Source organism: Thalassophryne amazonica, chromosome 12, assembly GCF_902500255.1.
Source record: "Thalassophryne amazonica chromosome 12, fThaAma1.1, whole genome shotgun sequence".
In the NCBI taxonomy this organism is placed as follows: domain Eukaryota; kingdom Metazoa; phylum Chordata; class Actinopteri; order Batrachoidiformes; family Batrachoididae; genus Thalassophryne; species Thalassophryne amazonica.
The window spans coordinates 47,167,730-47,181,366 of NC_047114.1; the positions used below are offsets into that span (position 1 = coordinate 47,167,730).

The following is a 13,637-nucleotide window of genomic DNA, read 5'->3' on the forward strand; positions in this document are numbered from 1 at the left end:
AAACATTGTGAACTGCTTATTTTCTCTGTGATCATGCATTAATGGGAACAAATAAGGCTACTGAAAGCTGATAAAAGTGCTAACGCCATTGGCATACAACATTAAATAAGCTGAGAATTTCACTCAGTGTGAATATTGCAGCAGGTGTCTTACATGATTCATTTGGACATTTCACCACACAACAACCCACAATATCAATGGTATTTGTCATAAATTGCTCAAAACCATAGACACAGGCCTCCACAAGAGCTTGCATATTGCAGTTGGCGGCCTCTGAGTGACCAATGCTGTGAAAGTCAGACTATCTATCTATCTATCTATCTATCTATCTATCTATCTATCTATCTATCTATCTATCTATCTATCTATCTATCTATCTATCTATCTATCTGTTTGTCTGTCTTTGGAAGTGGGAGGAAAGCAGAGCGCCTGGAGGGAAACCACATGAACATGAGGAGAACATGCAACGCTTCCCATAAAAAGCAAGGTGATGCAGTCATTCTGCGGAACATACAAAACCTTTGCAGAAAGTGGCTTCCCCAGATATTATTTTCATCATAGGATGAAATTTCACTGTTGTCAGCTCAAATGCTTGCAGGCCTATGCCTGTTTGTGTTGTGGGGTTCTATAAAAGGACAACAGACAGTTCATTCAGAGACAGAACGAGAGAAGACAAACGGAAGGTTTTTTCTGCCTGTTTTTATGTCTTGTTTCTTTGTATTATTTTGTTGTTAATATCTGTCCTTTTATTTTGGTTGAATTAGGGCTTCTTTTCCTTCAACAACACATTTTAACTTTTTGGCCAAGGAATCCACTATCTTTACCTCTATGGCTTTGGAAGATATTTGTTCTAGCTTTTGGAAAATTGCTGTGCATCCGGCTTCACATTTGGAAGTTACAGATTCTTCTGTTCATGCAACCGGATATGAAAACTTTGGGACACCATGTGGAAGAAATAGTAGAGTCCCAATGCACTTTTTCATTCCAACTTTACCAAAATTTTCCTCTGCCTTCTCCCCAAAAATCCGTCCAGGGACAGCCCACAGGCCTTTTCCTCTCTGTCATGGAACAACAACTTTAGGCTTCATCTTCCAAGATGGTGTCATTGCTGCTGCAGACACACGTGCAAGCGCTGGTGGGCTTGTTGCCTGCCCAGATGTTCATAAGATTACTCCTATCCACTCCCATTTAGTTGTCACCTCCTCTGGTAGTGGTTCAGACTGCACACTGTGGGAGCGGATTTTGAAAAGAGAGATCAGACTCTACCAGCTGCGGTACAAACAACGCTTGTCAATCAGTGGTGCTGCCAAGCTCCTCTCATTTATGCTGCACCCCTTTAAAGGGACTGATGTGTGCGTGGCCCTGACACTGTGTGGCTGGGATAGAGATGTAGACCACACTGACTGCACCAAGACTTTCGATGATTCAAACATTTGGAGCAGCTCCTCAGCGAACAACAACCAAGACGTCAGTGTAGAAGCACGTGCAGGATCTCAGAGCAATGGGCCAAAGCTGATATATGTGTGCAGTGATGGTGCCCGACTGCAGGGAGATGTGTTTTCTGTGGGATCAGGTTCTCCTTATGCTTATGGAGTCTTGGATATTGGACTGAGGAGGCATCTGACTAAAGAGGAAGCAGTTTCTTTGGCTAGAGAAGCTGTGTTCAGGGCCACTCACAGGGATGCCTACTCTGGAAACAATGTGGACATTTTTCACATCACAGCGCAGGGATGGAGCTGCAGAGAGAGGGAGAATTTGAAAGACGAGTACTACCAAGAAATGGAGAAGAAGGCCACGATGGTGGAGGAAAGAAGAAAGTAATATACTCCTCTTTTCATGAGACTAATCAAAGTATTTATGTGTGTATGGGTGGTGTGTTTATGGGAAATAAATATTCAAAATAATGTCATGTCACATATAAAGTCACAGACACTCTATTGGGTTTTACATTTTTGCAGGTAAAATAAATGTTCAACAAACTGTGCCAAATTCTTATTTAGTGGCTTATGTGGCATTTGTTGTTTCTTTCCCTCATCACTGGGATGGAAGTGTTCAGTCATTCCAATGGTAACATCAATAATGTGATTTTTTTTTCTTTCAGCGATGAAACAAATGCATTATTATTGAAAAAATATGAAAAATCTTATTTAAAACTATTTGATTTCTTTGTAAGGGTCCTGTCTGGTACATAACACATCAAAAAAGTTAGCGGCGATTACTCAATAATGAAATGATTAACTATGTTTAATATTAATATATTCCATAAAGAAAACTGATAGCCTAATTTATTCTAAACCCATTTTCCTTTACAGCATCTATCTATGCATGCCCCTGTTCTGTCTGCCTGTCCGTCTATCTGTCTATATATCTATGTATCTAATAAATAACAGGAGATCTCTCCTCTAGTAAAATAATGTTTCACACAAAACACAAAAAAATGTATCACATAAAAATTTTTTATATTTTAAGTGTCATGCTGGATTGACCAAGAGAAGAGAAGAGTTTCAGTATGTTCTAGATCACCCAAACTAGAATATAAAGCAAAACTAAAATTACTGAATTTACTTCCATTGTCATATTTTTTTTTTTGGAAATGAATGACATTAATTTTCTTTTTAGGTGCAGGGCTGTTTAGTTACTTAATTGTATTACTTTTATTTTTCATCTTAATAAAGTAAAGTAAGAAAGGGGTGCATGTAGTCATCCAGTTTACTCATTTATTTATACTTAATAGATATTTTCATTACTGCATTTTTAAAGGTTTTATTCATAATAAACATCCATGAAGTTTTTTGAGCAGTGCTACATGGAGTTTATAAACACAGCAGAAACTAGTGTCAACATGGTGTAACCTTGAAATATAGTTTTATGTGATGTTTATATGATGATGTAAGGTCACAGATCTTTTTTCTTGTCTGCTGTGACTAATGCAAGAGTCTTCCGAAACAGGAGAGGGCGCTGTTCCATTATGTCGTTACAACTCTATTTCGAACTCAAATTGACGGCGGAAGTTGCCTGGTCACTCAAATTTTTTCAAACATGGCGCTGGCTAGTGTGTTGAGCAGTGATTGTGCGGATTTTTCATTCGATAATTCTCGACAGTTTGGTTTTGGCTGTGGACTCAAACATAATGCTGTGAGAGAAGAAGCTGCACCAGGAGATTTTCTGAATTTGTCTTTTAATGCTCCGCTTTCTGCTCCTGACGCAGAAGGCGTCGAGAAGGCAATCGAGTTTCTCCATGGAACCACCACTTTAGCATTTAAAGTAAGCTAGCGACACACCGCCATGTCTTTATAAAACTTCACACATTTTATTGTTACAGTGCATGTCTAATAGTCGTTCATACGTTATGTACATCACACGGCTTTCGCATCGTAAATTTTCATTTCCTTCCACAACACTGTCAGTTTGTGTATGTATTCTTTTTTTAACAGTTGATTATTTTAATTTGGCGCAGTGACATGTCATAATAATAATATTATTAATATGTACATGTCGCGGACATGAACGAGCGAAGTTCTTCAGCATCTCACCGTGTCATTTAGGTCTAGGGATGGGTATTGATAAGATTTGATCGATATTGATGCCATTATCGATTCCGTTTCTCGATCTGATTCCTTATCCATTCCCTTATCGATATCTCTTGTAAGTATTCTTTGTACTAAAAGTAGGTTTTACATGTTTTCTATGTCAACATTTTATTGAGTTTTAAAGTAAATAAATATGAAATTGGTCACTGGATCCTTCATCTCCGGACATAAATAAAAATCAATAAAATCTGAACATGGTCACTAGATCCTTGATCTCTGGACTTAAATAAAATCTACATGGTGTATCCTTTATCTGTGGACATGAATAAAAATCAACAAAATCTATACATAGTCACCGGATCCTTGATCTCTGGACATAAATAGAAATAAACAAAAGCTGTAGTTTTTGTCAAAAGCATTTCCTTTCAGACATTAATGGCATGAATGTCACTCCATATTTCCGAGCTGCACGTCAGCATCAGTGTAATTCATAAAGAATGCAGGATGTCTCATTTTGGGAGGAAAAACAAGTTTTAGTTGATTGTAGTTTGTTTGTATTACAACGTTTGGAAACAAGTAATTAGTCAAGCTAACATACATAAATACAAAGATTATTGTTAATAAAATGACATGTGACACATGGCCCCGTAGATTTATTGATTGATTTAATTTATTTAGTAAAATAATGCACAAAATACATACGTAATTGCCCATTAAAATACACGGATAGCACAAGAAAGCAAAAAATGCTTGTTTCCATTGTGGTATGTATGTTCTCACATCACATTGCAAAAACAAACCGCCATAAATATCATGAGGTAAAGATGAATATTGTGCTGAAGCTGTACAGGAGGCAGTTGCCGAATTTCAAACTCAAAGCTTATTGTTGAGATTAGGATTGTGTATGAACTTTGATGTTGGGTATTTTAAATAACAGTGGGTGCTGTAATAATAGCAATTCTCAGTTTGCATTTTAGGGGTGTCGGAAAAAATTGATTCATGTCTGAATCGCAATTCTTATTTATTACAATTCTAAATCGAGCCAAAATGTCCAAGAATCAATTTTTAAAAAGCATTTTGTTAAATATTTCCTTGCTTACTCGCTGCGTGTACTGTTTGTCAGGCAACGGCTTCCGTACTACAGCGTCTCTGCGAGGGGCGGGGGTCCGGCGTGCTTCAAACATTCGTGAGCTGAGCATGGCGGATGAAGAGCTAATTCAGCCAGCACCGTCTTTGCTGAAGGCAAATGTTTGGGCGCATTTTGGATTTTATTTTTTGCTGCGTAAGAAGGAGCTTGACATGACTTATGCAGTGTGCAAAATCTGCAAAATGAAAGTTAAGTACTTCGGAAACACTTCAAATCCGCAAGCCCACATGCTACGTCATCACCCGGAGCTAAAAGGAGCGGAGCAGTGGTATCTGCCGACTACTGACCAGCGCTTCGCTAAACTGCCAGTCAACTCCGAACGAGCAAAGCAGATAAGTAAATGTACATCTAGAATCACTTGATTAACCTTGTAAAGCTGCATTTTCTTAAACATAAACATTTTTTAAGTAATATAACTATTTCTCAGAGCTCTTTGAATCGAAAATCGATTCTGAATTGAATTGTCACCCCAAGAATCGGAATCAAATTGAATCGTGAGTTGTTGTACGATTCACATCCCTATTGCGTATGGTATAGGGCTGAAACGATTAGTCGAGTAACTCAAATAATTCGATTACAAAAATTGTTTGAGGTAAATAATGTACCTTGAAGCTGCATTTAATGTTGTAGTACATATGCCAGGCCTGTGTGTGGTGCTGTAACGTCCCCAGAAAACAAAAGACGACTAAGGCATGCCCATAAGCCGTGTAAACGCTAATCAAATTAGTGCCTAAAGCTACTGCTTTCCAACGTGACACAGAGTAAAATTAAGCCTTTTAAGAGAAAGAGGGTCCACGCTGATCATCTGAAATAGACTTACTGCGCATTTAAAGCGAAGCTGTGTGTTTATCTATTTTTAAAAACACATGGTTCGCTCAACGTGGGGAGTGACTATTGACTGGGCGGCAGGCTGCTGTCTCTCTCCCTGCCTGGTGTGAGAGTCACAGCTCTGTCCCCGGCTACACTGACAGTTTCTGAAAGATCCTCTCAGCAAAAGTCCACTCTTCTGTGTTTTGATGTTTCGCACTGGGTGTTTCACTTTTTAATTTTCACTTTTTTTGGGCAACACACAATGCTTCACAAACACGGTAACTTAAATAAAATAATAATAAAAAAACTGACTGCGAGGCTTGCATGTTCAACCTCCAGCTGAAATGCATCTGCTGAATTGCAGAGAAAGGGATAAAAAAAAGAATGCAGGGACCCAGTCCACCAACCTTGAAAAAAAAAAAGGTTAAATTTTACAAGTTGGGGGAAAAACAACAGAAACCACATCCCATTGCAATTTCAGCAAAATGTATAGATTTTGGCACAGCCATTTTGCCATTTGTGTCCAAATAAAAGTTTTTGCATGGGAGCGCTCAAGTTGTGCAGATTTTTGCTTTGATATTTGTCTCTTTTATGATCTAGCCTGCCTTTTTTTTTTTTACACATCTTGGATGTGCGTGTCTGTTCTGATTGACTAAGAATTTGGCGCAGAGACATTGTGCCATTGCTTAGGGAGAGCCCTGGACAATTAATGTTGTTTAAAAACGCAAAAGTATTTTTTATCCGATTACTTGATTAATCGTCAGAATAATCAATAGAATACTCGATTACAAACAATTTTCGATAGCTGCAGCCCTAGTATGGTACTGTATCAAGTAGCAGCAGCCTATGGGTAATACTGAACTAAAAGTCCATTTGCAGTCAATGACTACCTGGTGTTTAGAACCCATGGCATTCAACAGCTGCCAGGTTTCCTCCCTTGAGGTGCTTTGCCAGGCTTTTACCACAGCCTTCTTCAGTTGCTACTTGTTTGTGGGTCTTTCTGTCATCAAATCTATGTGGTGGTGTACAGAGGACAAATTACAAATATTGTCATGTTCAGGGTTGATAAGGCTGGGCCTTGGGGGGGACTTATGTTGTGAGGTGGTGCTAGGGCTGGGCAATCTGGGTAAAAAAAAGAATCACGATTTTTTTTTTCCTCATCATTCGATCTCGATTTTCGATTCGATCTTTAAACATTCTTATTCAAAATATATAAATATTTATTATAATTCACTTATATTAAAAAAGACAACATAGATGTTTTAAAAGATGATTTCTGGTTTTTATTATCAAGAAAATTTAACTATGCCATTTCAAGTACAATAATGAAAATATGAAACTTTTCATTGTAGTGACCTGCACATACAATGTTATTAAAAACAGCAAACCAAGACTAAAATAAAAAATAGTAATGTATAAAAATGTGCAAACTGGCACTGGCCACATCTGTAAACTTGAAATTAAACAACTGTGTAAGAGTAAAGTTGTAAACACACACTGAAGCTATTATAATTATGCATATAAATATAAAATGAAAAAGTGCACAGCAAACAGTAGAAACAATGTAAATATAAACTCTTCATTCACAGGTTTCTTTACCAAAAAATATGTGGTATAAATATAACTATACAATGAAAGTGCACAGCAAACAGTAAAACACAATGCAAACTTAACTCTTCATTCACAGGTTTCTTTACCAAAAAGTGTTTATAACTATAAAATGAAAAAGTGCACAGCAAACAGTAAACAAAATGTATTACAAAAAATGTGTATAAATATAACTATAAAATTAAAAAGTGCACAGCAAACAGTAAAACACAATGTAAAACACATCCTTCACAGGTTTTTGGCCAGAAAGACGAGTCTGTCAACAGCATCTGGTTTTAAGGCTGCTCTGTGGCATGTGACAATATTGCCACTTGTGCTGAAGGCACGCTCTGATGGTGAGCTTGTTGCAGGTATACAAAGGTAGCCCTTGGCTAGGCGACTGACTCTGGGGTAAGTCAGGCTGTGCAGTTTCCACCATTCCAGAGGATCTGCTTCGCTGTCAACATCTGGAGCCGTGAGGTAGCTTTTCAACTCAGTCTCAGCTGCCTGCTCTTCAGTCAGTCCTGAAGCTGGAGTTTGAGGAGCTGATTTTTTAAAGAAGCTCCCCAGAGATTTTTTGGGCATTTTTGCTGGTGTTGAAGCTGCTGAGGTATCTCTTGTGCTGCTGGGGGAGGGGAGTGGGTCAGTGACCATTTGTCCAAGAGCAGTAGCCTTAACTGCCTCCACTTTGACATCCTGGATGTATTTCGTTCTGAACCGTGGGTCCACAAGTGATGCCAAGTTCAGAAGATCATCAGTGGAGTCGTCACTGTATTTTTCATTTAAGTATTTTGTGACTGTACTCTTGATGTGTCTTGTTAAATCCCAGTCATTATCCTGAATCTTCAGCACCACGTCATTGAAAAGATGAAGCACTGGTTTAATGTAGGACACAGAAACATAATGCTCACCAGAAAGTGCATCTGTGAACTCCACAAGTGGACTTAGGGCTTTGTGGACAGCTTCAAGGACCTCAGTGTCCTGCCACGAAAAGGTTAAGTGCCGTGTTTTTCTGTCTGCAGACAGTACTTTTGTTATGGCCTTTTCCTGCTCCAAAACTCTAGCCACCATTCCCATTCGTGATCCCCACCTTGTTGGGGATTCAGTCACGAGCATGTGCCTGGGAAGATTCAATTCCTGTTGAGCAAGAGCAAGTTCCTTTTTTCGTTTCCAGGAGAAGGAGAATGCCCCTACTACCGTCTTGCAAACGCCTGTGGCTCTTTCCACCCTTTGGTCCTTCATACTTCCCTCTGTAGAAAAAAAAAATAAAAATATGCATACTTTATTCATACAGAACCTTTACCTATTGAGGCTATAAATGGACCATTGGTTATAATTTTTTATTATAGCAATAAAATTAAGAAATAATGTTCTATGTTTGTGTGCTTTGGTACCCTTTTCCAAGAGTACCTGAATTTAAATTATATTACACCTGATTAACTATTTATACACATTATTTGTAAGTTTTAGCATTTAAAATGAGAAAAAACACAAAAACGAACTTGATTTTTTTCAGTTATTTTAGTGAAAAATGATTATGTAAAGGAAGTTTGGATTTCACATTTTTAACAGGAAGCTGTAAGTGTTTACAATCAAAATAATTAATTTTGTGTGTCTAGAATTCAGAAACAGTGCAGATTAGAAACAGTGCAAAAGTAAACATTTTACAAGGCGAAAATATGAAAAAAGTAACCAATTTTAAAGTGCAGAACCAAACAATATGAATAACAACAAAGTGCAAAACTATATATAAATATATCAATTATTATCTGTATTATTAAAATGTGCAATAAATAACTCATTTGATCACTCATTTTGTGCAGAATTATACAATATTAATAAAACAATAAAGTGTCAAACTACATACAAATATATAACCAAGAATCAAAATTAGATCTAAACTACATCAGTCCATTGTCAGTGTGGTACTGTTTGTAACAGTTTCTGTCTGGCTGAAGACAGAAGCCAATTTTACAAACACCCTGCCTTTTCCTCAAAAATTACAACATTTATGTTTGCTGTCTGTCTCTGTACTTTTCTGTCACTTTTGCGCTCTTTTTCATACTTTTCCCTCGTTTCAAAAGTCATCAAACGCACTTTACCGTAATATATGCAACATATAGCATACTGTTGAAAAACACGGGTTCTTGGCTTGCTGTCAGTGTTGATATTTTTCAGATTGAGGGCTTACATGAGAACTTATGGTAATGAGAATCAGTGGTGCACTAGTGTGAAACTTCCGTGTTTTTCCTCTGCGTGATGACGTCACAGGCTTACGTTTACCGTAATATACCATATATCATTGGGAAGCCTTTGGTGTTAGCTTAACAATGCACTTCGAATCATTCAGATTGGACAAACTATGGCGGAGTTATGGTAAAAAAAAAAAAAAAAAAAACGCATATGGAAAATATGGCATGGGCGCCATCGCCGTAGATAAAGGGTTAATATTTATTTATTTATTTATTTGTTACATATGAATCAAATCTGTACATATTTAAGCCTAAAACAAACCTAAAACTAATTACTACAATACAAATGTTACTAATAATAAGAATGATAATTTCTTATTATGGCAAACTTAGTAATAAAAAAAAAAATACCACTCTACACTTTCACTTACCAACTGCAAGGTGTAAGCGGTGTCCAAAGCACTGCATCCTGTTCCAGCCTTTACTCCTCGTGGCTTTAACCATGTTGGCAGCGTTGTCTGTCATGATGCAGACCATGCGCTCCTCCTGCAGCCCCCAGGAAGCGAGTGCGCCCTGTGCTATGATGTCTCCAGTGTGATCCTCCGGAAAGTAGAGTGTTTGAAGGCATTTACTCTGTAGGCTCCAGTTTTCGTCGATATAGTGGATAGTCAAACTGAAATAGCGCTGCGATGTCCGACTGGACCAAATGTCAGTAGTTGCTGCAAAGTAACAAACATTTTGTAGTTGTTTTTCCACTTCTGCGCGACATGTCATATAATTGCGGCAAAGCTGTTTGGGAAAAGTACTTCCTCCCAGGGAGCGTGTATCTACTGTCCAATACCCGCATTAACTTCTTAAATCCGACCTTTTCGACTGTAGATATTGGCATCATGTCCTTGGAAATGCAGTATGCAATAGTGTTCGTTGTTGTTTTTGCCCTCTTTGAATGTTTATCGTATGGCGTGACGGCTGTGAACGCTGCCGTGATCGATGTCTGCTGAGGCTTTGGTTGAGCGCTACTTGTGCTAGCAATGGCATCACTGCTACTTTCAGCGGGCTCGGTTTGTTTTTCCGAACACTTATTGTGTTGCACCGGGTGATACCGTTGCAAGTGATTGAATAAATTTGTAGTGTTCCCCGTCTTGGTGGATACTACGCAACGACAGACTTTACAAATGGGCTTTGCTTGTAGGTGGTCTGTTTGCAAGTAACCAAACCACTGCTATATTGCAGACGTAGCTCGGCCAGTTCTGTCAACAATCTCTGTTGTACCTGGATCACGTATCTCTTCCCCTTCACTCTGGATTTCAGTGTCGCCATATTCCTCTTGCATTATTCAGTTTATAATCCACTTTCTGAAAATCCACTTTCTGAAAATCCACTCCTCCTCTCACGGTCTCAAGGTTACTTCACTCAGGCACTTTCTTTGTCTCAACAAGTGGGCGGCAACTCCTCTCAGCCGCATGGTTTTTCTGTCACCTGATTGGTCAATAAATGTAAAAAAATGCACTTCTCTTATAGTCGAGATCGAGCACAGTGTGGATCGCGATTCATCAATCTTTTGATTTTTGGCACAGCCCTAGGTGGTGCTATATAACCTGAATTAAATTAAATTATTTACAAAGCAAACTGTGACTGCCGTCAGTTTACAGTGCAGGTAGGAGGACTTGCAGACAGAGAGAGGTGAGATTGAGGTTGTTGGGGCATTTTCAGAGCCAGGATGTGGGGTAAATCAGGAGAAGGATGCTGAAGATGGAGCTGGCCAAAGTGAAGGTTTATGGATATGGTGAGGGAGGACATACAGGTGGTTGGTGGGGCAGATGCAGAAGACAAGGTGAGGTGTGGCAACTCTTGATTTCCACATTGTTTCTGTAATGCTAATATGACATACATATTTCTGAGGAATGACTCTACGACTGTGTAGATTCTCTGCCTTGAATCAGCAGTTCTCAGTCCAAATACAAAATTCTTTTGTCTTTAGCACTGCTTGAACTTTCCAAGGGAGTGAGTTTCAAATACACCAATTTAGAAGTTAGTGGCCCACAGTGTAGGAGCGCTGGCCCATGGTTTTGCATGCAAGAGTTCATGATATTCCACCTTGAAGTCCTGCAAATAAAACTGACTGTATAATATAAACCAATCCAGAAAAAAAAAACATAAAATAGTCTATGGACCATGAAGTAAAAAAAAAAAAAAAAAAAAAATAGAATTTATCAGAGGGCATTCTCAAGTGTAAAAAAATAAAGTGACTCCCATAAAATTTAGAAGGCATTTTTTTAAGCAACCCTCAGAGTTGGCTAACTCACAGTCATAAATGTAAAATGCAGATGTAGGTCCATATCAAAACTAAAATGTATGCCTTGTCTGGATTGGAGTTATACGAGGTCTGTTAGAAAACTATCCGACTTTTTTATTTTTTTAAAAAACTATATGGATTTGAATCATGTGCGCTTGCATCAGCCAAGCTTGAACGTTCGTGCGCATGCGTGATTTTTTTCATGCCTGTCGGTTACGTCATTCGCCTGTGGGCAGGCTTTGAGTGAGCACTGGTCCACCCCCCTCGTCGGATTTTCATTGTCAGGGAAATGGCTGAGCGATTGGAGCAGCGCTGAATCAAATTTTTCCAGAAACTGTGAGAGACAGCCAGGTGGAAACCATTCTGAAGATTCAGACGGCTTTCGGCGTCACACAGATTAAGGAGCATTACAACCGGATTAAAGACAGCCCACAGCGGCGGAGGGCGCGCCGCGCTCCGAGCGGCCATCGACAGGCTGAAACGACCAGATCATTTCCAAAGTGAAGGCTGTGTTGATCCAGGACGTCGTCTGACTTCCAGAGAAATTGCAGAAGAGGTGGACATCAGCACTTTTGCGGCACATTCCACTGTTACAGGAGATTTTGTAATGAAAGACGTACGGAGGAATTCGCGCGTCGGGACGGAGCCGCAATGGCGCACAACAAATAGCACGTCCATGTTGGAAGTCTCACAGGACAAGTTGTGACATACCCAGCTGTTACACAATTTATCAGATACTCACTCGACTGAAAAGCCACCAAAAGCCGTCTGAATCTTCAGAATGGTTTCCAACATGGACGTGCTTTTTGTTGCGCGTCATTGCGGCTCCGTCCCGACGCGTGAATTCCTCCGCACGTCTTTCATTACAAAATCTCCTGTAACAGTGGAATGTGCCGCAAAAGTGCTGATGTCTACCTCTTCTGCAATTTCTCTGGAAGTCAGACGACGTCCCGGATCAACACAGCCTTCACTTTGGAAGTGATCTGGTCGTTTCAGCCTGTCGATGGCCGCTCGATGCGCGGCGCGCCCTCCGCCGCTGTGGGCCGTCTTTAATCTGGTTGTAATGCTCCTTAATCTGTGTGACGCCCAGAGTATCCTCACCGAAAGCCATCTGAATCTTCCGAATGGTTTCCACCTGGCTGTCTCTCACAGTTTCTGGAAAAATTTGATTCAGCGCTGCTCCAATCGCTCAGCCATTTCCCTGACAATGAAAATCCGACGAGAGGGGTGGACCAGTGCTCACTCAAAGCCTGCCCACAGGAGAATGACGCAACCGACAGGCATGAAAAGACTCGCACGAAGGTTCAAGCTTGGCTGATGCAAGCACACATGATTCAAATCCATATAGTTTTTTTCTTTTTAAATAAAAAGTTCTGATAGTTTTCTAGCAGACCTCGTAGATCGAAAAATTGAAAAAAATATATGCTTGACTCCTTTGCTAATGTTGTCACTGTGGGGTTTCCACAAAGGCAAGCTGGTTAGACTTTTAAACTAGCTTCAAAACAGCCAGGGTCTACCAGGACCAAGCATATACTTTACTTACTTGCCAGCATAGGACGTATAGGCCCTGCAGATTTGGCGGAAAACCTCATTCTTCTCTTGGTCATGACCAAGCCACGGCCATTTCTTTGGTTAGGTCGGGACAAAACCTCTCTTCCTCTTGTTTCTTTCATATAGCCTGTCTCTCTCCCTTAACTCATGATCACTAAGCTTCCTCTTCTGGCCAATTCCTTTAGCAAAACTCTTTCCTGGTTGTTGTCCGGGTTTGGGTGGATGTAGTTTAAACATATTTCAATTTGAATTTCAAAGCGTTCTGTTAGATTTGCGTCTTGTTTGTCTTCATTTCCTGCAGCATTTAAAGATGTTAACAAACATTGCCAAAGATTGGTGGCGGAAACGGCCAAATGCATGCTCCAGTGCATCGACAACATATATTTCAATATGCGCGAGATTCTGCAGGAGCATGGAACGTGGTTAGGGATGGGTATTAAGATTTTATCTGTCGATTCCGCTTATCGAGCTGGTTCCTTATCAATTCCCTTATTGATACCGCTTGTGAATTTTCTGTGTACTAA

At 39.5% G+C, this 13,637-nt stretch overlaps 2 protein-coding genes across 2 annotated transcripts in view; both read left to right on the forward strand.

The window, feature by feature from the left end:
* The first annotated feature begins 969 nt into the window (after positions 1-969).
* psmb11a (proteasome 20S subunit beta 11a) lies at positions 970-1,821 on the forward strand. Its single transcript, XM_034182573.1, has one exon. The coding sequence runs from the start codon at positions 970-972 to the stop codon at positions 1,819-1,821; it is 852 nt and encodes a 283-aa protein (XP_034038464.1).
* A 1,188-nt stretch (positions 1,822-3,009) lies between these two features.
* Positions 3,010-13,637, forward strand: part of psmb5 (proteasome 20S subunit beta 5) — a 31,071-nt gene continuing 20,443 nt past the window's right edge. Inside the window, exon 1 of the mRNA XM_034183322.1 lies at positions 3,010-3,264. Coding sequence (XP_034039213.1) covers positions 3,040-3,264 — 225 coding nt within the window. The 5' untranslated portion in view covers positions 3,010-3,039. The remainder of the gene's footprint in view (positions 3,265-13,637) is intronic.

Bases quoted from the DNA above. Each gene is read 5' to 3' on its own strand.
- psmb11a (XM_034182573.1), top strand. From the start codon at position 970: ATGCACTTTTTCATTCCAACTTTACCAAAATTTTCCTCTGCCTTCTCC.